Below are 23,721 nucleotides of genomic sequence, written 5' to 3'. Positions count from 1 at the left end.
CTGGCCAGGGGTTAGCTACTCTCCAGGCCCAACAGTGTTTGTGAAGAGATGGAATGGCAGGCAGTTCTGGCAGTTTTGCTCACGTCACTGCTGCCCCTGTCCCTTGCTGCCACCAAGAAGGCTGAACCAGCCAGAGGGGTAAGAAAATCCCTAGAGTGCGCAGGTGGGGAGGGACAGAACATAGAGCACCCAGAACCTGCATGATCTCCCCCGGGGCCAGACCTGGGGGTGGTGAGTCCCCTGTACCCCAAGAACCCAGCATCAGGCACCACAAGGAGTCAGGGCCTGGTGGGGGGAGAGAGGGGTTGTCAGGCCAGTTCTGCTCTTCTGACTGTGCACCCTGGACCAGAACCTGGAAGTCCTCACCCAGCACCCTGTAGCCTCTGAGCTTCTAACTTCTTGTCTTGTCAATCTCATCTTGAGGCAACTGTAACAGCCCCAGGGGAGCTCTGAGGATAGCACAGGGGATGGGGAGCATGGGTGGAGGTGGGAGCCCAGCGGGCTTTCGGGCAGCCTCTCCAGGCTGTTTCTCCCCTGGGCAGCTGGGAATGGTGGCATGTCACTGACACTGCCTCTTGCCTGATTGCAAACAGCTGCTCTCCTGCTCAGGCTCCTGGCATCCTGGAACCCGAGAGAGCCCTCCTCTTTATCCCCATTGCCCCATCTCTGTTCCACCTCCTATTCTTGATGCCCTCAACCAAGAAGAGCAGAGGAGGCCGGTGTCTAGAGTAGGATGCAGGCCAAGTGGGAGGAATGGCCCTAGGCCACCAGGTCAGAAGACCAGGTTTCCAAGTCTCCAGAGCTGGCTCTGGCCCCAGCAGGCTATGTGGCATGAGCCCTCCCCTCTCTAAGTCTCAGTCCCTCCCAGGAAGATGAGAAGGGGCCAGAGCTGCCTGCCCTCACACCCTCTCCAGAACTGACATCCGCAGGGGCCTCGCAGGATAGGGTTGGCTAGCAAGGGCCCTTGGGGACCGCAGCTGCCACCGAGGAAGACTGGGAAACATCAGGGCCAACTCACTGTGGGTTGTCGCACTGACGGGTCCTGAACTTCACACCTGTGCCGCAGGTACGCGAGCAGGAGCCGAAGGGACTCCAGGCACCCCAGTTGCCATCTCGCTTGAGGATGTCAGGTGTCAGCCAGATGCAGTGTCCTTTAAAGCAGTGCTGAAAGACAGAAGGTCACATGCCCCCCACCCTTCAGCCTGCAGTGCCCGTGATGACTGCCTGGCCCTCGAGGCACAGGGAGAACAGGCCCTACTCACCCCTAGAAGCTCAGAACTTCGCTGGGAGGCATGGTAAGGTGTTGGCCCACCCAGCTTCCCCCGACCACCACGCTGGTCTCCCACCATCCTCAGTGCCTTGTTCAGCCTACTCTGTCCCTGCAGCCAGAGCCCACCCCACACCGTGTCTGCAGGATGAAACCCCCGGCCTGGCATGCCCACACAGCGCCATTCATAAAGATGTAAGCGGCACATCAAGCCAGTGACTCTAGAGACATGTAAGGTCTACTGTTTAAGTTAAAAAAAGCAATTTAAAAGAAATATGGAAACGAAGGATAGGTGATATGTTGACATGGTAAAAATTCATGAATATAGTAAGTAGAACACTGGAGTACAAGAAACTCAGGTCTATAACTTGAATCTATCACTCTGCTGCCCTTCCTAGTCCAGAGAGGAAGCTTATACAATTCAGGGCCCATTTGAAGAAGATTGCAAAATTAAAAATACTAAATTAGGTATAAAATGGAATATTGATTTAGAATTAGAAAATATAAAACAAAATATTTAAAAACTGACAAATACCACAAACCACCAAAAACAGAGAACAATGATTTTTTTCAAATTGATTGATGGACAGAACATTTCCTGCAGTTCTAACTGTATACTCTTTCATGCCCTCTTCATATGACAATAATTTTGTAGGATTGTATTCCATAGGGAGAATAGAAAGATAATGCAGTCATTCCTCAGCAAGTTTTTTCTGTAAGGGCCAGACAGTAACTGTTTTAGTCTTTGCAGGCTACATGCTCTCTATTTCAACTATTCAACTCTGCCATTAGAGCATGAAAGTGGCTACAGACAACATATAAATGAATGGAATGGCTGCATTCCAATAAAACTTTGTTTACAAAAGCAGCAAATGGAAACTTCTAGAATGGAGCTGTAAGAAACTTGGTGAACTCTCTCCTCAGTAAAACAGCTATTTAACTGGTGAAAATTATTTTCTAAACAAACCATTTAAATTATCTGGACAACAATGACTGACTGTATAGCATAGGGAACTATATTCAATATCTTGTAATAACCTATAATGGAAAAGAATCTGAAAAAGAATATATATAACTGAATCACTTTGCTGTATACCTGAAACTAACACAATATTGTAAATCAACTATACTTCAATAAAAAAAAATAAAGTATCTGGAAATTGTCCTAAGGTCAATACAACAAATGGAGAAAACTTACTAAATCTTGGTAAGAATAGTGAAAGTCTATACATTTGAGCCACAACCCTCTCCCATTCCTTCCCCATCTCAGAGTGATGGAGGCTTTACTGCCTAAAAGACAGAGGTCTTTGTCTCCTCAGCTCCCAGTCTAGGGCTATCATTTCACCCTGGGAAAGGCAGGACACTGGCATCTCCCATACCTCCCAACTCTGTGTTGCAGAAAATCTGTTCCAGTCAGGGAACTCCCTTTGCCCACCTAGTCCTCACTCCCAGACTGGAGGCTCTACCCCAGGTATGGCAAACCAAGAATACAGTACTCCAGTAGCCCCTTCTCTGGCTTGCTTGTAGGGCAGAGGTTCCATGCTGAAAGGGAAAAGCCAAGAAGACTAGAAGCTACTATCTCTATCCAGTGACCTATTCGTAGACCAGGAGTGTCACTCTGGAAGTGGACCACCCTGCTCCTAGCTCCAGTGCAGTGGTGCAGTAGTCTTCCCAGAGGGAGAGGCAGAACTGAGAGCTCCATAGCTCACCCTAACAGGACTAACTTTATTTGGAACAGAGCATGAGGAAGTTCATGCCTAAACAATTCATGTCAAAAACAATAGAAATCTTGGTAGTGAGCAACTAAGAGGAGGCCAGTAGCTCCGCAATACTAGTAAGCAACAAGTAAAATGGTAAACCAACTAGAAGTGTAACCAGGGAAAAGACAGTTAAGAGCCCTCCTGGAGTCTGAGCAAGCCTCAAATATTGGTAACACCCTGCCTCTGTGAAGGGTCCAGAATCTAATTGGGTCAGGCTGTAGACAAGTTGTACCCCAGGACAACTGTATCAAAAACAATACACCATCAGCTAGCAGCTAGTGAAAGTTAATTGGGTGTGATACCAATAGAGGCAGAACAGCCAGAAGCTTAGCTGGAAGATCAAAGAAAGAGACAAAGAGAACCTGGCTAATCCCACTGTTCTGGGGGTGGAGGTGGGAAGCTGTGTGGCCCAGGTGACTATGCATATGCCCAAGGCTGTGATCTCTGAGGGGCAATATCAGCAGCTGCATGCTGCAGGGCAAATAAAATTTATTGAAACAGTGCATCCAAGTCACTAAAGAAATAAACAGGTAAACAAGCAAACAACAGCACAACAAGGTCTAGGGGAATCAATATCCAGTTTCTTCAACGTATCATCTAAAATGTCCAGTTTCAACAAAAATTTCTGAGACAAGAAAGGGAAATCTATACACAGGAAAGTAAGCAGGCAACAGAAGCTGCCTTTGAGGAGGCCCAAATGTTAGAATTAGCAGAAAAAAATTTCAAAATAGCTATTATAAATACGTTCAAAGAACAAAAGGAAACCATGTCTAAAGAACAATGCCTCACCAAATGGCATCAGGAAAGAGATAGATATGAAAAAAACACAAACAAAAAGAAAAAAAAAGAAAAAGAAATTCTGTAGTTTAAAAGTACAAAAACAAATGAAAAATTCACTAGAGGGCTTAGTAGTAGATTTGAGTTGACAGAAGACTCCATGAACTTGAATATAGATCAATAGAAATTATGCAATCTGAAGAGAAGAGGGGGAAAAAAACAAAGAAAAATGAACAGAGCCTCTGAGAAACATGGAAGACCATAAATGCACTGAAATGTGCACAGTAAAAGTGCCAGAAGGAGAGGACACAGAGGAAGGAGTAGAAAATATTCAAAGAAATAATGGCTGAAAACTTCCAAAATTTGATTAAAAACATTAACATACACATCCAAGAAATTTAACCAAGTAAGGTAAATGCAAAGAAATCCACACCCAGACACAATATAGTCAAATATAGAAAGACAAAGGTAAAATGTCAAAAGAAGCAAAAGAAAAATGACTCACTGGAAGCCCAATAAGATTAACAGTTTGGGATTAGCAGATGCAAACTGGTATATATAGAATGGATAAACAACAAGGTCCTACTGTATAACACAGGGAGCTATATTCCATATCCTGTGATAAACCATAATGGAAAAGAGTACAAAAAAGAATATATATATATATATATATATATATATATATATATATATATATATATATATATATATATATATATTTGTATAACTGAGTCACTTTGCAGTACAGCAGTAACACAACATTGTAATTCAACTAAGAAATTAGAAGTACTTTGAGTTAAAAAAAGAAAACAATTCTATTTACAATAGCATCAAAAAAAAAAAAAAAAAAGAAAGAAAGAAAGTAAAAGAAAAAAACCTTAGGAATAAACTGAAGAAAAAAATGCAAAACTAGTACACTGAAAACTACAAAACATTGTTGAAAGAAACCAAAGATCTAAGTAAATGGAAAGACATCCCATGTTCATGGATCAGAGTTTAATATGGCAGCACAGTCATACCTCAGAGATACTGCTGGTTCAGTTCCAGACCACAACAATTAAGCAAATATCAAAATAAGGAGGGTCACATGAATTTTTTTGGTTTCCCATTGCATGTAAAAGTTATGTTTACACTATACTGTAGTCTATTAAGTGTGCCATTATGTCTTAAAAAAACAATGTAATATCTTAATTTAAAATATTTTATCGCTAAAATATGCTAACCATCAACTGATAATGCAGGGCTGCCGCAAACTTTCCATTTGTGGAAAAAAAAAAAAAAGTAATGTCTGCAAGGCACAGTAAAGCAAAGTCTAATAAAACGAGGGATGCCTGTACTTCCCATATTGATCTGCAGATTCAATGCAACACTTATGCTGGAATTTTGCAGAAATTGAGAAACAGCTCCTAAAATTCATATCAAATGTCAAAGGACCAGAAATAGCCAAAACAATCTTTAAAAACAACAAAGTAGAAGGACTCAGACTTCCCTATTTCAAAGCTTACCACAAAACTACAATAATCAAGACAGTGTGGCCCTGCCATAAGGACAGACAAAATTATTCATGGAACAGAATGCAGAGTCCCTAAAAGAATCTTTAAATATGATCAACTGATTTTTAACAAAGGTACCAAGTGATTCAATGGAAAAAGAATAGCCTCTTCAACAAATGGTGCTGAGACAACTGGATATTCACATGCAAAAGAATAACGCTGGACTCCTTCCTCACACCTTACACAAATACTAACTGAAAATGGATCATAGATCCAAATGTAAGAGCAGGAATACACCTTCTTGACCTTATGGCAATGGTTTCTTAGTTACAACACCAAAACACGAGTGACAAAAGAAAGAATATCTAAATTGGACTTCACCAAAGTTAAAAGCTTTTGTACATCAAATGATATGATCACGAAAGTGAAAAGACAACCCACATAACGGGAGAAAATATTTGCAAACCATATATCTGAGCAGTCTGATAAGGGATTTGTACCCAGAATGTATAAAGAATGATTATAACTTGATAATAAAAAGATACCTCAATTAAAAAATAAGCAAAGGATAATTTATAGACATTTATCCAAAAAAGATATATACAAGTTGCCATTAAGCCCATGAAAAGGTGCTCAAAACCACAATGAGATAACACTTCACATCCACTGGGATGGTTATAATAAAAACACAGGTAATAAGTTTTGGTGAGGATGTGGAGAAATTGTTAGTAGGAATGTAAAAAGGTACAGCTGCTTTGGGAACGAGTTTGGCAGTTTCTCAAAATGTTAAAAATAGAGTTACTATAAGAGCCAACAATTCCACTCCTAGACACATATTCAAGAAAAATGATACATCCATGCACTAACTTGTACACGAATGTTCATAGCGGCATTTCTCATAATAGCTGAAAAGAGGTAGCAGCTCAAATGTCCATCAACTAATAAATGGATAAATAAAAAACAGTATATGTATACAATGGATTATTATAGAGCAACGAAAAGGAATAAAGTACTGACACATAATACAACCTGGATGAACCTTGAAAACATTACGCTAACTGAATGAAGCCAGTCACAGAAGGATGCACATTGTACAATTCCATTTGTATGAAATGTTCGGAAGAGGCAAATCTAAGGAGACAGAAAGTAGATTAGTGATTGCCGAGGATTAAGGGGGAGGGGGGATGAATCGAAGTGACTACTAATGGTTACGGGGCTTCTCTTTGGAGTGACAAAATGTTCTAAAATTTGATTGTTGTGATGGTTGTACAACTCTGTGAATATACTGAAAACCATTGAATTGTACATTTTAAATGGGTGAATTTAAATGTGAGTCACATCTTAATGAAACTGTTAGGGGAAAATAAAACAGGTGGCAGGTGGAGTTGGTATGTGTGCTCTAGCCTGCTCTGGAAGGTTGAGCGAAATATTTTTAAATTTTCAGTAATTTAGAGATGTTATTGGTGATGTTATGTGAACGTGTAGATGATCAAATTTGCTATCCAGTGTGCTTCCGGATATGGATTTCAGGGTATTTCAGGTTTTCTTGGTCAGAGCCTGATTTAAAATGTTTTTGGATTAGTAACTCAGTAACTGTTGCTGGCAACATTCTTATTGTAGGGGCAATATTCTGAGCTTTACATTGCCTTTGATGCTGTCAACATTTCATGTCAAAATCAGAAAGAAGTTTAAATGCTTTTCCAGTGTGTTCATCTGATTCCCTCCTCTTCATTAACTGCATTGTCAAACGTTTCAAGAGCCTGTTACTTATTTCTCTTTGATATTTATCTCTTCCTCCTAATGAATGACTGCTTTAGTTTGATCTGAAAACTTTTTTCGTTATAATTAAATTTTTGAAGTCAGATTTATTGCTACTGATTTCTTTACTCATTTTAAACTTTTATTTATTTTCCACTGATTTTTATCTGAATTTTCTTTAATAAATATATTTGAAAATGCTAAAAGAAGGTATCTTTATACAAATATCTAAATCAGAAGTCTGTCATTTCTCCCTTACTTTATTGAAGCATTCTGAAACAACTTTCAAAATTGCAGTTAAACTAGTAACAGCTTTATCAACATTTTGAATAAACTTTTTGCATCCCATCTGCATTCAGGTTTCTCTCCTGGACTTTGAAAATTATTTTTAGTGCCCCTTGTGTTTTGTAATGTGTATGTTTGGAGGTCTGGACAGTTTTTAAATAAGCGAACCATCTTATTAAACTTGGCATTTCCAAAGAAGTATCCAAGTTGGATCTGTGTTAGTGCCCCATCTACAAGACAAACCCCAAAAGAAAACAAACTATTGCAAAGATACAAGTAATCACAACCTCTAGTATATGTGAGGCCCCTTTTCTCCAATCAATTGAGGAGACTGTAGTGAACACAGCACAGATTCTGCAACAACCCTGGGTGAGTTGGCACAGAGGCAGTAACAGTACTTCTAGAAGCTATTCTTACACCTGGATAGAAACAACAACCTAACCGTACACATAAGGTACTAAAAACCATGTAAATAAACCAATAAATATACCCCAAATCCAATTTCTCCTTAGCCAAAGCCACAAAGCACCCACGGCCCCTCTAATGTCAACAGGAGAAGTGTATCAGAGGGGAAGGAGGAGTGATCCTAATTGATTATGGTCAGTGCAAATATATGACCATGTGAACACATTGTGAGGCCTGTCCCAGGGCCCTGGAAGGGGCTTATGCAAGTTTGGGGCCCCAAAGCTTATATATTGTCAGCTTCACGGTAAACCCATCTCTGCTCCCTTCTCAAAACCTTCTGGGGTTCCCCACTGCTGCAGGATTTGGACTAGCCCTGTGGCCTGGCTCCTACACACCAACCCTGCTCTATCTCCCATGTCACACCAGGCACCGGAGTGCTGACTGCTCTCTGAACAGACCACACTGTCTTTGTGAGCTCCTCTGCGAAAGAAGCCCCTAGCTCCACTTCCTTCCCCACCCCTGGAGTAATGCAGGGACCCCCCTTGCAGAACAGAGACGCTCACTCCCCCAGCTGTGGAGAGCTGCTTGATGCTCGTGGCTGACAGTTGAGTCCCTTTATAGGAAATGCCCTCAGCCAAAGACAGCCGCCTAGCCCGGAGTCATGCCCTTTTCCTGGGGACAGCCATGGCCAGAGGTCAAGGTGGGGGACAACTCTGAAAGGCCAGCCCAGAGCTCCGGGCAGGGTAGGCTGAACCCACGTTGTGACCACACCACTGTTCAATGACTCTCTCTCTCTGCAGGTGTTGATCTTGAGCATGCTCCTCAGGAAACACCTTGCCATCAGCTCTCTGTCTCAGAGCCCATTTCCAGGGCAGCCAAGCTCCCGTCTCCATGCCCACGTTGCTCCCATGTATCCCTCCTGGTTCTCAGCTCTTGTCTCCCTAGATTTGTACACATCTCTGCTTGGGAGCCCACCTTGCCTCTTCTTCCTTACACAGGCCTCTCACTCCTCCCAACCAGTTGAAGCACTCCCAGGCCTGCCTTTGCACCAGTCTGAGCCCACACGAGGCTCTGCAGAAGCTGCCACTCCCTGGATTCTCCTTCCCGGGCTCCGGGCAAGTGATCAAGGGCTCCACCACCACCAGGTTGGGCACCCGGGCACATGGCCAACAAGCACGGTCATGAGCTACCTGGGGTCTGGCAGGCCTGGCTCCAGGTCACCAGTGATGCTGTTCACATCCTTCCTGGGCCACAGTTACCTCATCTCCCACCTCAGAGCTCCCCTCACTCAACCAGGGAAGGGAAAGACCCACAGAACTGCTTATTAGTGTCCCCCTCAGCTGGTGGAGCAAGGGGAGGGCTGGCAGGAAAGGAGGAGGGCCCAGGCAGGGGAATGTTGTGGACTGAATATTTGTGTGCCCCAAAATTCACATGTTGGGTATTAGAATGTAGCGCCTTTGGGAGGTGATTAGGGTGGAGCCCTCATGAATGAGATTAGTGCCTTTAAAAGAAGACAAGAGAGAGATGATTTCCCTCTCCAAAATGTGAGGACAGGGAGAGAGGATGGCAGTCTGCAACCCTCACCAGAATCCGACCATGGCGACACCCTGATCTCGGATTTCCAGCCTCCAGAAGTGTAAGGAATAAGTGCCTGTTGTTTAAGCCACCCTAGTCTCTGGCTTTTTGTTATAGCAGCCCCTGTTGACTAAGACAAAGAGGATGGGAAGGGTCCTGGCACCTCTGAAGGCTGTGACGGGGCCCAGCCTCTAAATCACTGGTGGGCATGGGAACCAAGGGCCAGGGGGATGGAGGAGGCCACATAGTGGTCCCCCTGTCCTCACTGAACAAATTGATCCCCAGTTTGTAAATGAGGAGCTGGGCATGGGACAACTCAGGACACTCCACAGGCCCATGGTGTGATGGATCACCTCCTCCACAGACTTGGGTCCAACCAAATGCACAGAGGCAACACACACACACTGTAGAAAATATGAAAACAAGGCAAAGCAGAAAGACAGGAAAATCACCCTAAATTCCACCACTCAGAAGCTGTCCCTCTAATATTTGGTTTATTTCCTCCTGGATGACTATGAGCATTTAAAAGAATGCAATTATCCCAAATGAACAATTTTATACTCTGATGCTTCAGTGTTATTATAAAAGAAACATGTTTAATATTATTAAAATGCTTTATAAACGTATGTTTAAATGCCTACAACTATTTCATCCAATAGAGAGGTTTAAACATTTAAAAGCACAAAGTCACATGTCATGAGTGAATTCAGAGCCCACACGTACCCATGGACAATCCTGACCAGGGCTGCCTCTCCGGATAAGTACCACGGAGAGCGCTGGTGCACCTAAGCAGGGCTGGGAACATTGCCAGGTTGGTCTGAAAGCCTGAAAGGCAGACTGTTCTTTTCAGGAAATGCTAACATTTCTGAACCACTGTGATCCTGGGTTTCCGTTCTCCACCCGCCAGCATGTCCCAAGCTGGTACCATGTGCCAGGAGCCTGGGCTGTGAGGATAACTGAGTTGGACACTTAGGTGACTCACCCGAGGGGTAAAGGATGGCTCAAGGTCACACAGTGAGGAGGGAGGGAGGGACCCAGGGTTTAAACTCCCATGCCCAGACCGTAGGCTGTCCCTGTTGTTAGGCCTGCCTGCCAGTTCTCCTCTATGCAGCAAAACATGGGGCATCACAGGGCCTCTGCACTCTGGATAAGCACCGTGGCACATGTTTCTGAAACAGTCCTTCTGAATTCATGAAAACTTAGGGTGGGCGTTGCTTCCCCAACACTGCAGGTGAATGTGAGACACATGAAGGACTCCTTCCTGCCAAGACACACTGACGCAGGAGCCATCCGGACCCAGCTGGATCTGCACCCCGCCCGTGACCCTGACCCTGGCTCAGGCAAGGAGGGCAAGGTGAGCCCACAAGCCCGGCCTGCAGGGTAGAGGCACCTGGGGGGACCCTCTGTGCTTGGCCTGACCCTGCCTCCAGGGTATCCAGGGCATACACTGTGTGGCCCCAGGGCGCACCTGTCTGAGAGCAGATCTGAGCCATGTCCCCAGCACCCTGGACAGGGCAGGTCATGAAGCAGGCTCAGGAACAGCCATCATCAGCTCAATCAGTCCTTCCCTCTCTCCCACCATCACCCAGTCTCCTGGGGAGCCATGTGTGTTAATCAGGTCTTTTGTTTTCTGGATTCTGATGCTTTGACTTCTGGGCCTTGCTGACCCTGGGGGGACTGTCCCTCCCAGGGTTAGCCAGTTCCTAGAAATAGTAAACAACTCATCCACTAGCGCAACCTTCAAGTGCAAACTAATCAATCCAGAGCACACAGAGCCACCTCCTTCATCAGGGCTCCTAAATTCCAGGCCACCATCCTCCAGCCTAATCACTCCAGGGCCAGTCAGGTGCCAGACAACTAGGGGCAGCCCCTATGCCCCAGAGCCCACTGGAATTATTCACACCGGCCAATCCTAAGCCTGCTCACCTTGCCTTGCCGTTCCTTTCTGCAGAAACCGCAGCTCCTGCCGCACTCTGCTCTCCAACTGATCCTGATGCTTCCCTGTGTGCCCGACCGCCCCCCCTCGCCCCCCTGCCACGGTGTGGTGTGGCCCCTCCCTTTGGGATCTATGAGGAACAAACTATCTTTTCAATGGCAATTGTCTTGATCTGTTGGCCCTACTGTACCTCAACTTTTCTACTAATACATCATACTTTAAAACATCATGCTCCTCTCATCCACCCTCCCCAGCCATCCTCACCGCGCTCCCACCCAATGAGGTCCCCCCGCCTGCAGCACTGGTCCCACTTCTCTCCACCCTTCGGGATTTGGCTGGGGTCACTGACCAGGAAGCCTCTCTGAGCTCCCGACAGGTCCCTCCCCATCCCGCTCCTCACCACCATGTCATGGCTGCCTCGTCACATTCGTGGCCGACCCCCACAGACAGCGAGGTCTGATGGAGGAAGAGGGACCCTGACACATGGATGGATGGATGAATGTGAAGCTGAGGTGACTAATCAGCCTAATCCTCAGGTCCACTGCCCACGTCTATGTCCAAGATCAACAAGCTCACCTCTCCCCTCTCAGCCAAACACGCCTGCCCAAAACTCCTGATTCCATGAGAAAGCTGTGTGCCCACTGGCCCCCATTCCTCACCGCCCATCCTCGCCACTTGATCTCACCAACACATGCACTCTGCACCCTTCCCACCCCATTGTGGGAACCCAGGCAGACAAACTGAGGGGCATCAAACTGAGGGGCAGGCAGTGGAGGTGGCTCATGTGTAGTCTTGTTCCTTCTCTCCAGGTCATCTCTGCGGATGGAATATAGATACATTGTTCCGTCTCTGGGAAATGGTGGGAAACTGTGAGTAAGCAGGGATATAATCCAGTGATGGAGGCCAAGAGGGGAGAATGCACTTGGGATGACCCACTGTGGACATGAGGACCCCAGGCAGAGCCTGAGTGCTGTGTGACCCCCTGCCAGGGGTCTTGCAACGGGGGGGGGGGGCAGAGAGGGACGGAAAGGGACAGCTGAGCTTGGCAAAGTCCTGGTCCCTGAGATGACCTGCTATTTCTCCAAACTGCCTAGACTTTCCCCCTGCTCCTTTCTGCCTCTCCTCTCTCCTGGGCCCTGGGGCTGTTCTTGCAGGAAAGGGAGAGACAAAGGATGATTGCTTTCCAAATATAAGATTACATTGCAATAAGAAACTCATAGAGGCAGAGGATTCTGATAGGCCCCCGGGAGGTGCCCTTCCCCTCCTCCTCTCTCCCTTTGCCCCTCCAGCCCCACTCCACACGCACACCAGGAATCCCTCACCTAGGTCAGCTTTCTACCCATGCTCCTTGTGAACGAGGGCAGGCTGAGCTAAGCTCCACCCCCTCAATCAGCACAAGACTGATTTTTAATATATAAAATGATGGGGTTTTTACTGGGCTAAACGAACTAAGGGTCCTACCACCAAAAAGAGTGAAAGGTCGTCACCGAGTCAGTGCCTGCTGTGAGAAAGGGTACTTTGGCCACATCTGCCCACCTTCCTCACCAGACCCCACCTCCCGCCCAGGAGAAGCGGGCCAATCAGCTGGCGGTCAGGCACTCTTTGGCCCACATTTTGCAGTGGTCAGTGGTCCTGTGGGTGAAGGCCAGCCACACACACCCCTGGGCGAGCACACTGTGCAGGGTCTGCTCCCACTCTTTCTCTCCACCCAGGGCTGGACTTGGAGGGGCAGACTGGGGAAGGAGGCCATGCTGAGCTAGTCTCATTCTCCAGTTTAGCACTTACTGGGCTCCCCACTGGGGTTATGGCAAATGTTTTGGGGCCCCGTTCCCTCCCTCGAGCTCCTGTGGGGAGCAGGGCTACGAGGTCAGTTCTGGCATTACTAAGTCCCTGGAGTATTACTAACAACATTTTATTTCCAACTTCTGACAGTTCATTAAGTCTAGGGGCACAGCTAAATAACCTGGGGCACCTCTTAAAAATACCGTTTCCCACGTCTTCTAACAGAAACATACTCGTGAATGTTCATTAGCAGCACTATTCACAAATACCAAGAGGTGAAAAAGACCCAAATGTCCATCAAACGATAAACAAATGTGGTATATCCATACAGTGGAAGTTTATTTGGCCATAAAAAGGAATGAAGCACTGATATCTGCCACCACACAGATGAACCTCGAAGTTATTACACTAAGTGAAAAAGGCCAGACACAAAAGGCACATATCATATCATTCCACTTATATGAAATTCCAAAATAAGCAAACCCATAGACAGAGAAAGCAGATTAGTGGTTGCCAGGAGCTGGAGAGAGGAGAGAAATGGGGAGTCACTGCTTAATGAAGTCTCTTTTTGGCGTGATGAAAAGTTTTGGAAACTAGATAGTGGTGATGGTTGCACAACATTATGAATGTACTAAAAGCCACTGAAAGCGGTTAAAGTGATGAATTTTAAGTTATGTGAATTTTACCATAATTTTACAAATAAAGAACCAAACAAGACAATTCTCAGTCCTTATCCCAAATCAAAATCTTCAGGGTGGACCTGGAAATCCATATCTTTAAGAAGCTCTGCCAGGACTTCTAAAATAAAGCAGAATTTAAGACCTGCGGTGTAGGAACCTCAGGCTCAGGTGGTTTGGGTGCCTTTCTAGGCCTGACTCGGGGGGACGTGTGCTGGAGTCCTCTCCTGGGCCTCACTGGATGCTGCTGGATCTGCGTGTCTTCCCTGGGCTGAATCCTCCTGGGCTAGGCTTAGGCTCATCTGCATAAGCCAGCCCCCTAGAAAGTGCTTGGCCGAGGAGTGGGAGTGTGATTTCATCTGAACCAATGAGAATCAGGCCCGGAGTTTGGGCTGGAGGGAGAAGCCCTTTGTTCTGCTGCTTCGGAAGTAGGAGGTGGGAAGGTGGGAAGAAGGCCTGGGGCAGCAGGCAGGCGCTGGTGGGTGGCCATCCAGCTACCTCCAGGGACAAGTCTGCCCACCAGGGACCAAACACCAAGGCGCCAGAGGATAGAAAGGCCAAGCCTGATGCTGGGCCTGAGGATCCCGTGGTCCACCAGAATGTTGGCCAATATTGGCCTCAAGATGAGGTGACCCAGTCACCCACAGTGTGCAGGGGGAGATGGAAGGCTGCTGGAACCCTGAAACTGGTCCTCAGAGGAGGGGATTCCTGCAGTGGGGCTTGAAGCACATTGAGGAGCTCTGAGACACCAGGTTCCCTCCCATAGAAGAAAGAGTGCACGGGGCAGAAGCTGTGGAGTGTGGGGTTATTAGAAATGAGGAAGGGGTCCCCTGAGAAGACCCCTGGCCCCACTCTGAGGGCCCTGCGGGGCCTGTCCCTGGAGATCTGTGCATGTCACAGTGCCTGCCCTCTGCCCCAACTCACCTTGCCAGGTGCACACATGGTCCCATCCAGGGGAGGCCCCTTCTTCGTCTTGCAAAAGTAGGGGTTGTCAGGGTGGCTGCACCACAGCTGCTTGCAAGGGTCAAAGGTCCGGAACTGGAAGAGAGCGCCAGCAGCTAGCCAGGCCACCTCCCACTTCAGGGACCCTCTGGGGGTGCCGCCCTGTCGCCCAGGGTCCTCTTGCACAGCTGCGGAGCCAGAAATGACTTGCCCACCCATGACAGGCCTGTGTGGTGCCCTGAGCTCTGTGTGATTCTGGGGCTGTGAGGACCTCGAGCAGACAGCACGGTGCTTCACATCTTTGCAGGCTGCTTGGCCTCCCCAGCCTCCAGACCTTGGGGGTTGCACCTCTCACGGAGCCTGGACAGAAAGCTGGGCACAGCTGTGCTTGGCATGAAGGCTTGGTGGCCTTCCTCCGGCCCAGGCAGGAGGGGCGGTCACTGCAGGGTCCCATGAGCACTCACTGTTCCCCCGCTGAACACTCCCCTGCCTCAATCCCTTCTAAAGCCATGTCTGGACCAGCCGGGAGGGCTCTGGGTGCCGACTGGGGAAAGAGCAGTGGGTGTGGAGGGAGAGGCTGCGGTTTTGGAGGGCTGCTCCGCCCTGTGCCAGGGGGCCACCCAACACCAGCCGCCTCCCAGGAAGCCAGGCCGATCTGGGGCAGACCCCCCCCGCCCCCACCCAGCCCTCGGAGGTGTCGTGGGCTCCGACACTCACCGCGGTACACATCATGTAGCCAAGGCCGAAGTCAAAGCGGCACTGTTCGTTCATGGAGTAGTGCAGCCCTGGGAGCTGGGGCAGAGCTGGCCAGTCGTGGGTGAAGGGGTCATCCCGCAGGCAGTCATAGGAGCTGTGAGGGGACACATGGGTGCCACAGGCTGCCTTCAGCAGGACTGGCCATCCAGCCCAGGAGGCAGCTGAGGCCCCTCATGGAGCCTCGGGGGTGGGCCTGCCTGCACCCCCCAGCCCTAGGCTGTGCTGCCTCGGTTTCCCTGCTGCACCTGTTTTCTTTGGCATAAGCTACCCAGGACCAGGCGTCCATTAAAGGTGCAGCTGTCATAACCACTTTCTATCCAAAACCTAGCCCCCAACAATGGGATCCCCCCCGTCCTGTACTGCCGTCCCCCTCTCCCCTTCCCTGCACCCCAGGCTGGAGGCGCTGAGTCCGGCACTTCGGGTTCGTCCTTGGGAGACACAGGTGGTACTCACTGCAGGTAGCGGCTCAGCTCCTGCTGGCTGCAGCGGGACCAGTGGAAGCGGTGGAAGGCTGCCTGCACCAGGGGCGCCATGATGCTACCCAACTGCACCTCGTCACCGCAGCGGTTGCCCTGCCCATCGTGCTCCATGCCCAGCCTGTGCGGGAAGACAAGGCAGCCTCACTAGACCCTCACCTGGCCGCACTCACCTGTCAGCTCCACCCCGCCCTGATGCTCGGAGGGCACCCCTAACCTCCCCCACCTTAGTTGGCTTGCTCTGCCCTGAGCAAGGTGGTACCCATTTTCTACCAGCTAACTTTAAAGTCAGGGGCACTCTGAGGTGACAGAATCCAGCAGCAGCCCCCCTCAGGTATCCTGTCCCCAAGGCAGAGCACTGTTACATGACAATTCAGTGGAGGCAGAGGCGTCCAGAGCCCTCGCTACGCACCCAGCAGCATGCACACCCAGGCGGAGTAGTTTCCCCAGCTCCAGCTCTCTGCTCCTGGGGAAGGCTCCCTCAGAGCCTCAAGTTACACATCTGTAAAATGGGGTAAGAAGACCCCCCCCACCCGCCCAGGTGCTTGAATGGCATAATGGGTGGAAAGCCCCCAGCTCCTGCCTGGGGCCTTCAGCGGAAAGTGGGCCTCCCGCTTGTCCTGTGCAGCACGGGGACAGGACATCACATCCCAAGGGCTTTTCATACAGGGCCTGTCCCTCTCAGGGCACAGAGGAGAAGTGGGGCCCCTTGAACCCCGACCTTCCTCAGACAACAAGGATGGTGAGTCCACTTACACGTGGCCAGTCTCATGGGCCACCACGAACGCTGAGGAGAAGCCGTCCTCGTGGTTCAGGGTGCAGCTGCGGACAGGGTGGCACATCCCAGTGACAGGAGCATAGCCTGGAGGGGGACAAAGGGCGGCTCCAGCTCCCAGGCTCAGCGTCCTGCCCAAATCTGGGGGCCCTGACCCCAACACCCCTGGAGCAAATGAGCAGAGCCAACTGCCCCCGTGGCTGGCATGGCTCAGGAGACCACCCGTCCCCTCCCCCAGGGCAGCGGGCCTCAGCCCTGCCCATCTGTGGCCACACCGCAGCCAGCTAAGTTTCCCGAGTCCAGGTCTCACCTGCTAAGACTTTCTGCCACCTCAGTAACCTCCTTCCCGCTATTCCCTTTCAGGCCACCTCCCGCGTTCCTCCCCCCGCTTGGCTGAGTGGCCTTTTGGCCCCTGGGTAGCACATTGTCTCCACACCTGCTCCTGGTGCTGCAGGAACCCTGGCCCCGGTACCCGGCACCACACCCCGAGCCCACTCCCTCGGGACCTTCCCTGGCTCCCTCGTGGTCCATAGGTCCTTCTCTGGGTCCTCAACTGGATGGATTTCCATAGTGCACAGAAGGCTACAGTGAGGGTGGCCCTGAGCTGTTCAGGGGCAGAGTCAGGCAAGGACAGCCAAGGTGCTACGCTGCCCTGCTGAGTCATGCAGAGGGGATTGGCTGCGTGGATTGGGGGGCAGACCAGCCACAGACGACGGGGCCCTCGGAGCCCTCGGAGCCCTTGGCCCAGCAATCCTTCACTCTGACTGAGGAGATTATGAGCCACATTCCTGCTGAGGGGTCCAGGGGTCTGTCCCAGGCAAGGTGGAGAATGGGGATCGGGAGTGGGAGGGGCAGCTGCAGCAGGTCAACCCCCGACATGAGATGCCAAGGGCCCTCCAGCAACCCTGTGGGCCCACCCCACCCCTTCAAGGGCTTCTGAAGAGCCACTGAACTCACAGGTAACAGTGAGGAGACACAGTGGGTTTTGCCAGCCCAGTTACAGTGTGTGGTCCAAGGAAGCAGTCGGGAATGGAGCCTGACAGGGAATGAGGGTGGGGCTGAGGAATGAGCCTGAACCACCCAGGCAGGAAGGCCAGGAAGGCCTCCCTGTGGCATGGCTGGCCCGTGGAAGAGTGACCCCCTTGACTAGGCTGAGCCTGATTGTGGGGTGTCTTAAGATGTCCCCAGGGAAGCCAATATTCCCACCCACGGGGAGGGGGAGGGTGATGGGAGGACATGATGACCCCACCCAAAACGGAGGAAATCCGGAGAACAGGGCCTAGCCACTTGCCCCTGGACCAGATACAGAAGTACATACAGAGCTTACTCAGGATGTGAAAATACTGGCCCCAGATAGCTGAGGTGCACATCGAAGGAATGACTTCAGTGAGCCCAGACTCTTGCATCTTCCCATACACAGAAAAGCACTAAATTCCTTACCTTGAGATATCTGGTTCTCTTTATTTAACAACAATCTTTTGACATTCCCAATTACCTGCTCTTTGTTGCAAAACTCCTCTATATCCTGGCTCCTCCCCTCACCTCCTCAGAGCAGTTTCTCAGAGTTTTCTGAAATGCTGTCTCCCGGGCTGCAGTCCTCATTTTGCCCCCAATAACACTTAACTCGCAACTCTCACGTTGTGCATATATTCTTTTTTAAGTCAACACCCCCGACTCAGTCTCACTCTTCTGAGACCCCACAGGGAGGTCCCAGGCAACATGCTCCCAGAGAAAAGCACAGAAGGGAAGGAAGCGTGACGGGGGAGTGCTGGTTTTAGACTTGTCTGTAAAAGCATCGTATCTAACCATTGTCTTTTCCCCTTCTAATAAACAGGAAAATCTATGTCATAAAGCATTTTTTGCTCTGTAGATTTTGAGATGATTGTTCTCCGATCAGCGCCAGAGCAAACCTTTGCGGTCTTCTCTTTGTCCTTTGCATGCAAAGCTTGCACATGAATATGTGCTTCAGTATGAGTATTTCTCATTCACCTACATTAGCATTACATGAACCTTTAGGATCTGAAGACTTGAAAATGTATTTGTATTTTTTTCTTTATAGCCTTCCCTCTTATTTTATTCTGCTGCTATTTTCTTTCTGGAAATCTTTTTAGACAGATATTGTATTTCCTGGATTGAGCCTCTACATCAACTTTTCTCTCATAGTTTAATCTTTTTGGATCCGTTGACTTTTTATTTCAGCTTTTGAATTTTCTATTTTACCCACTGAGGAATGGAATATTGCCTGCCACAAAGGATGTCACAGTCATCAGCGATTGCAGCCACCACCAGTGAGCTGGTGAACCCTGAGGCAAAGAATACCTGCCATCTAGCAGCCATCAGACTGCAGCCAATCCCCACGGTGAGCCCTGAGGAAACTCTGGATGTGAAAACACAGGCTACTGGCCCCAGATAGCTGAGGTGCATATCAAAGGAATGACTTCAGTGAGCCCAGACTCTTGCATTTTCCCATACACAGAAAAGCAGTAAATTCCTTAACTTGAGGTTTGTAGTATTCTTTAATTAACAGTAATCTTTTGTTCCTATTACCTGCCCTTTGTTGCAAAACTCCTATATATCCTAGCTCCCCTCTCACCTCCTCGAAGCAATGCTCTCAGGGTTACTTGAGATGCTGCCTCCCGGGCTTGAAGTCCTAAAAATTTCTGTGACTCAACTTTTAGGTTGGGCATTTAATTTTTTAGTCGACACCATCAAATGTTTAATTTAATGAAAACCCTTTGTTCTCTAATTCTTCCTTGCAACCTGTTCTGGGTTTACAGATGTAGTTCCTCATTCTGGGGATATTACTTTATAAACTGTGCTTTTCCCTTCTTTAAATTGTGTTTCCTCCAGCGTCAGTTTTATAATTTTATCTTGCATCTTGGTCCATCCTTTTCATCCTATCGTTTTTTTAATGTCTGGTAATCCTTGGCTGCACTTTCACATTTTTAAATGAAGAATGAGGTCACTTAATATAAAGGTTGTATTGGTTTCTCTCCTATGGAACAATTCTGCTCCCTACTAGAGCTCTCACTTGGACCAAGGGCAGACAGGGTGCTCTGTCTGTCAGCTGGCCACACTGGTGTAGGGCTTGAAGGGGAGCTAGCAGCCCCCTCCCAGTGGAGAGGCACCCACACAAACTAGGAGCCGTACTCTGTGCTTCGTGGGATCTGGGGTCACACTCTCTGTTCCCACCTGCTTCCCACTGTGGTGCTGATCTGCGTGGCAAAGGGGGCAACAGTAGCGCCTCAGTGGTGTTCTATTAACATGAACTAATCCTAGCTGATCAGGGGTCACTTAAGAAGTCTTTCTATTTACGTGAATATGACAAGTGGTTGGCAGAGAGAAGTTGTAGGTTAAGAGAGCAGAGTGGTGCATATGAAATAAGTCATGGAAGAAAGTGCTGGAAGGAATCAGCACCTATATCAGATAAATATACTTATTTTTATAAAAAAGGATCACTGGAATGATCAACTAGAAACTAATAAAAATGACTACCTGTAGAGGATGGGGGTGAGGTGAAGCAGGGTCCCACTCCCCTGAATATACATTTTTATATAGGTCGTTAAAGCTCTTTCTTTTGAAGTATAATATACGCCATAAGAATGCACAAATCATAAGGACACAACTAGTGAATTATCACAAAGTGATCACACCTGTGTAGCCACCTCCCTGATCAAGAAGTAAAACTGTCCCCACACTGCAGAAGCCTCTTCTTTCTTCCAACAGCGACTCCCTCCCTCCTGACCACCCTCCTGACTGTTAACACCACAGATTAGTTTTGCTCACTTCCAAACTTGAAATAAATGGAATCATAAGTATATATTCTTCTCTGACTGGCTTATTTCACTCAACATTCACTGCAAGAGACGTGCAGCCTTGCTATATATGAAAATCTTCAATGATGATTGTAGACCTTCAATTTTTTCTTTTAGATCTGTCAGTTTTATATAGTTTGAATTTTTAAGTAAAGTTTCTTAACTTTTAAAGATTGAAAACTTATTCAGATTTGTTTTGTGAAAGCTGGAGGAAGCAAAAAACTCTGAAACCCAGCCTCAGATCCTGTCTGGTCTGAGGCTGCCAGCCCCAGACTCTGCCCATTTCACTATCTTTGATCATCCCTGTCCCTCCCGGAGATGCAGTTTCCTGGGGGAAAGGTCAGAGTTCCTGGTGGTTTGCAAGAGCTAGGAGGTCACTAGCACTTACCCTTCCCCCTCGACACAGGCCCCCTTGCCCAGACACCCTTCCCAGCCCGGGCCAAGGTTGCCAGGGGGCCCTCGCAGGGCCAGGGGCTCACCTTGCATGCCTGAAGGCCCGAAGTCCTGCCGTGTGAGGAATATGGCGTGATCGTGGTACTCATCGTGGCCGGAGTCTGGCTTCTGCTGGAGGTAGGCCCAGCGGCAAACGTTCTCCAGACTCTGAGAGGGGTTCCCAATCTCAATGAGGCTCAGGGACTGCAGGGGCAGGAGAGACAAACAGAGGGGTTGGCGACTGGTGGTCCTGATGGGAGCTGAGCAGACCCCATCTACTGGGGACCTGGCCCAGGTGGCGCTAAGCCCAGTCCCTTCTCAAGACCCCTTCCCACTTGGCTCCATTCTCCTGAGTGGATGGAAAGGCTCTCCGGCCTTTCCACACACCTGCACGAGTTTCCACACAAAGTCACTGCACAATTTCAGGTGAGACGTGGGAGCCAAGCTCTGAGGCCGTCTAAAGCCTCAAAGAGTCCATTCAGCCCACCCCACCTCCAGGGCCCCTACATCCTATTCGGCCCCTGCTCTGTGCAGGCCCTGGCCAGGAGGCAAATGCAATGAACCTCGGTCACCCTGAAGAGCTTACATTCTGGCAGGCTCCAGGACAGGGGAGGCAGAACTCCCAGTATGGCTACAAGCCCAGAGAAGGGGAAAGGAACCCTGTGCTTTCCCCTTGATAGAAGCTATTTGCAGAAAACAACACAAGGGAGGGAAAAACCTTCCAGCAGATACAGCAAAGGAGCCACATAAGGAACAGGAGCACAGGGATAATTCCCTCAGGAGCCACGGACGGGAAGCCACTGGGAGCAACCACATTCCGTTTTGTGTCATGACACATACCTACTAGCCAAGGCTGGCTGCTGGACTGGCAGCACTGCAGCCTGATCGGCACCATGGCATTGGCATTCACTCTCTCATTCAGTCTTCACAACCACCCGAAGAGGCAAGACACTGAGGCTCAGAGAGGTCAAGTAACTTGCCCCAGGTCACACAGCTAGGAAGCCTGAAACCAAAGTTTATATTCAATCCACTGCCCTAAACTTCCTCCACAAATAAAACATACACCATATCATCTCAAAATCAAGTCTCCTATAAGCTGCACTTATCCCTTTTCTCTCCACAATCCTCACAGCAGACATTCCAGTTTCTGCTCTCACCACATACTCCCACCATCAAAGTGGTTCCCTCTAGGCAGAGAGTCTTGGGCATGTTCTTCTCCACTTTAAGGATACATCTGTCCATAAAGTAGAACTATGCATTCTTCGGTAGACATGTAAGCAGGTGTTTTGTCTCTTCTCTTGCATAAATATATCCATCAAGCATAGCCATACATTTCTCTTTTTGTGTATAAGTAGCAGAGAGTAAGATATAGGGTATTGTTAGTAAGCCAGCATGTTGCAGAAGAAGGAAGAACGATTCAAGGCCAGGGAGGACTAGTCATTGCCAGGCATCTCGTGAGTTACCCAAGTCAATGGCTTACAAGATGGCAGACCAGTTCCCAAGTCCTGAGCACAGAGCCAATTGCTCCTGAGAGATGAGATTACTTGTTTTAATAAGATATAGTTGAGGGGCTTCCCTGGTGGCACAGTGGTAAAGAATCCGCCTGCCAATGCAGGGGACACAGGTTTGAGCCCTGGTCTGGGAAGATTCCACATGCCGAAGAGCAACTAAGCCTGTGCGTCACAACTACTGAGCCTGCACTCTAGAGCCCAAGAGCCACAACTACTGAGCCCACGTGCCACAACTACTGAAGCCCATGCACCTACAGCCTGTGCTCCGCAACAAGAGAAGCCACCGCAATGAGAAGCCCGTGTGCCTCAACGAAGAGTAGCCCCCGCTCACCGCAACTAGAGAAAGCCCGTGCACAGCAAAAAAGACCCAAAACAGCCAAAAATAAATAAAATAAAATAAATAAATTTTAAAAAAAAAAGAAAAGAAAAAAAAAGATGTAGTTGAGTCCTAATGAAGTCAGTCATAGACTGGAGCGAGAGGTCTGGTGGCCAGGACCTGTTGGGCATTGGCACAGAGGTGGACAGCCCAGAGGATGCTGGAAAAGGGGAAGGGAGGTACACTCCTGCCCCCTTGTGATTCGGAGAAGCATGTGATGAGCTCTGGCCAATTAGCTGTGAGTAAAAGTGACGTGTGTCTCTTCCCGGTCCAAGCACTTAATTGCCCACATGAGCGCCTCCAGAGATCTCTCCTTGCTGGCATGTGAACCAGCATGTTGAGGCGGTAGCTGCTCTGTCACCTAAGCCTTGAGTGACAATGAGACCAGAGTCCTCTGCCAATTCACAATGAACATACAAGTGTGAGTGAGAAATCAATCTTTGCTGTTGTAAGCTGCGGGGACATGGAGCTTGTTTGTTCCTGCAGCACAACACGGCCCACCCCGCCTGACACAGAAAAGGCAAAGGAAGGGGACGTGGCGTCTATATCTCATCCAAGCAGGTCAGCTCAAGACCCTGCCAGGTGATCACTGCCTCCAGAAAACCTTGAGAGGCCACAGCTCTGGAGAAGGAAGTGAGTGAAAGACTCTCATTTCTAGGGAAGGACCTTTGGGTGGAATGAGAAGGAAGGGACCCTCATGGGTGGATCTGATTTGGTGCTTGAGTATGGACCCCACTGGGCTTCAGATTGCCAGCCCAAGTCCTGATCAGAGGGTGATCACAAAGGCCACTGATGACCATTTGATCAAGGATGGCCGCAGAGCCCCCACTGGAGTGGACTCCCCCCGCTCCACAAAGCCCAAAACGCAGTTCAGAGCCTTGTTAGTCCATCTCCAACAAAAGGGCCTTGTTTCCCTCAGGGCC

General features: G+C 48.8%; 1 protein-coding gene across 1 annotated transcript in view; it reads right to left on the bottom strand.

Annotated features, from left to right (window-relative positions):
* ADAMTS2 (ADAM metallopeptidase with thrombospondin type 1 motif 2) overlaps positions 1-23,721 on the bottom strand; it is a 68,250-nt gene that overhangs the window by 27,365 nt on the left and 17,164 nt on the right. Inside the window, exons 2-7 of the mRNA XM_082379301.1 lie at positions 20,959-21,115; positions 16,646-16,751; positions 15,867-16,010; positions 15,375-15,507; positions 14,640-14,753; positions 1,019-1,164 (exon numbers count right to left, since the gene is read on the bottom strand). Coding sequence (XP_082235427.1) covers positions 1,019-1,164; positions 14,640-14,753; positions 15,375-15,507; positions 15,867-16,010; positions 16,646-16,751; positions 20,959-21,115 — 800 coding nt within the window. The remainder of the gene's footprint in view (positions 1-1,018; positions 1,165-14,639; positions 14,754-15,374; positions 15,508-15,866; positions 16,011-16,645; positions 16,752-20,958; positions 21,116-23,721) is intronic.

Source organism: Balaenoptera borealis, assembly GCF_965194805.1.
Source record: "Balaenoptera borealis genome assembly, chromosome: 2".
Classification (NCBI taxonomy): domain Eukaryota; kingdom Metazoa; phylum Chordata; class Mammalia; order Artiodactyla; family Balaenopteridae; genus Balaenoptera; species Balaenoptera borealis.
The sequence above is the reverse complement of the archived record's forward strand: the minus strand, read 5'-3'. Positions and strand labels throughout refer to the sequence as shown.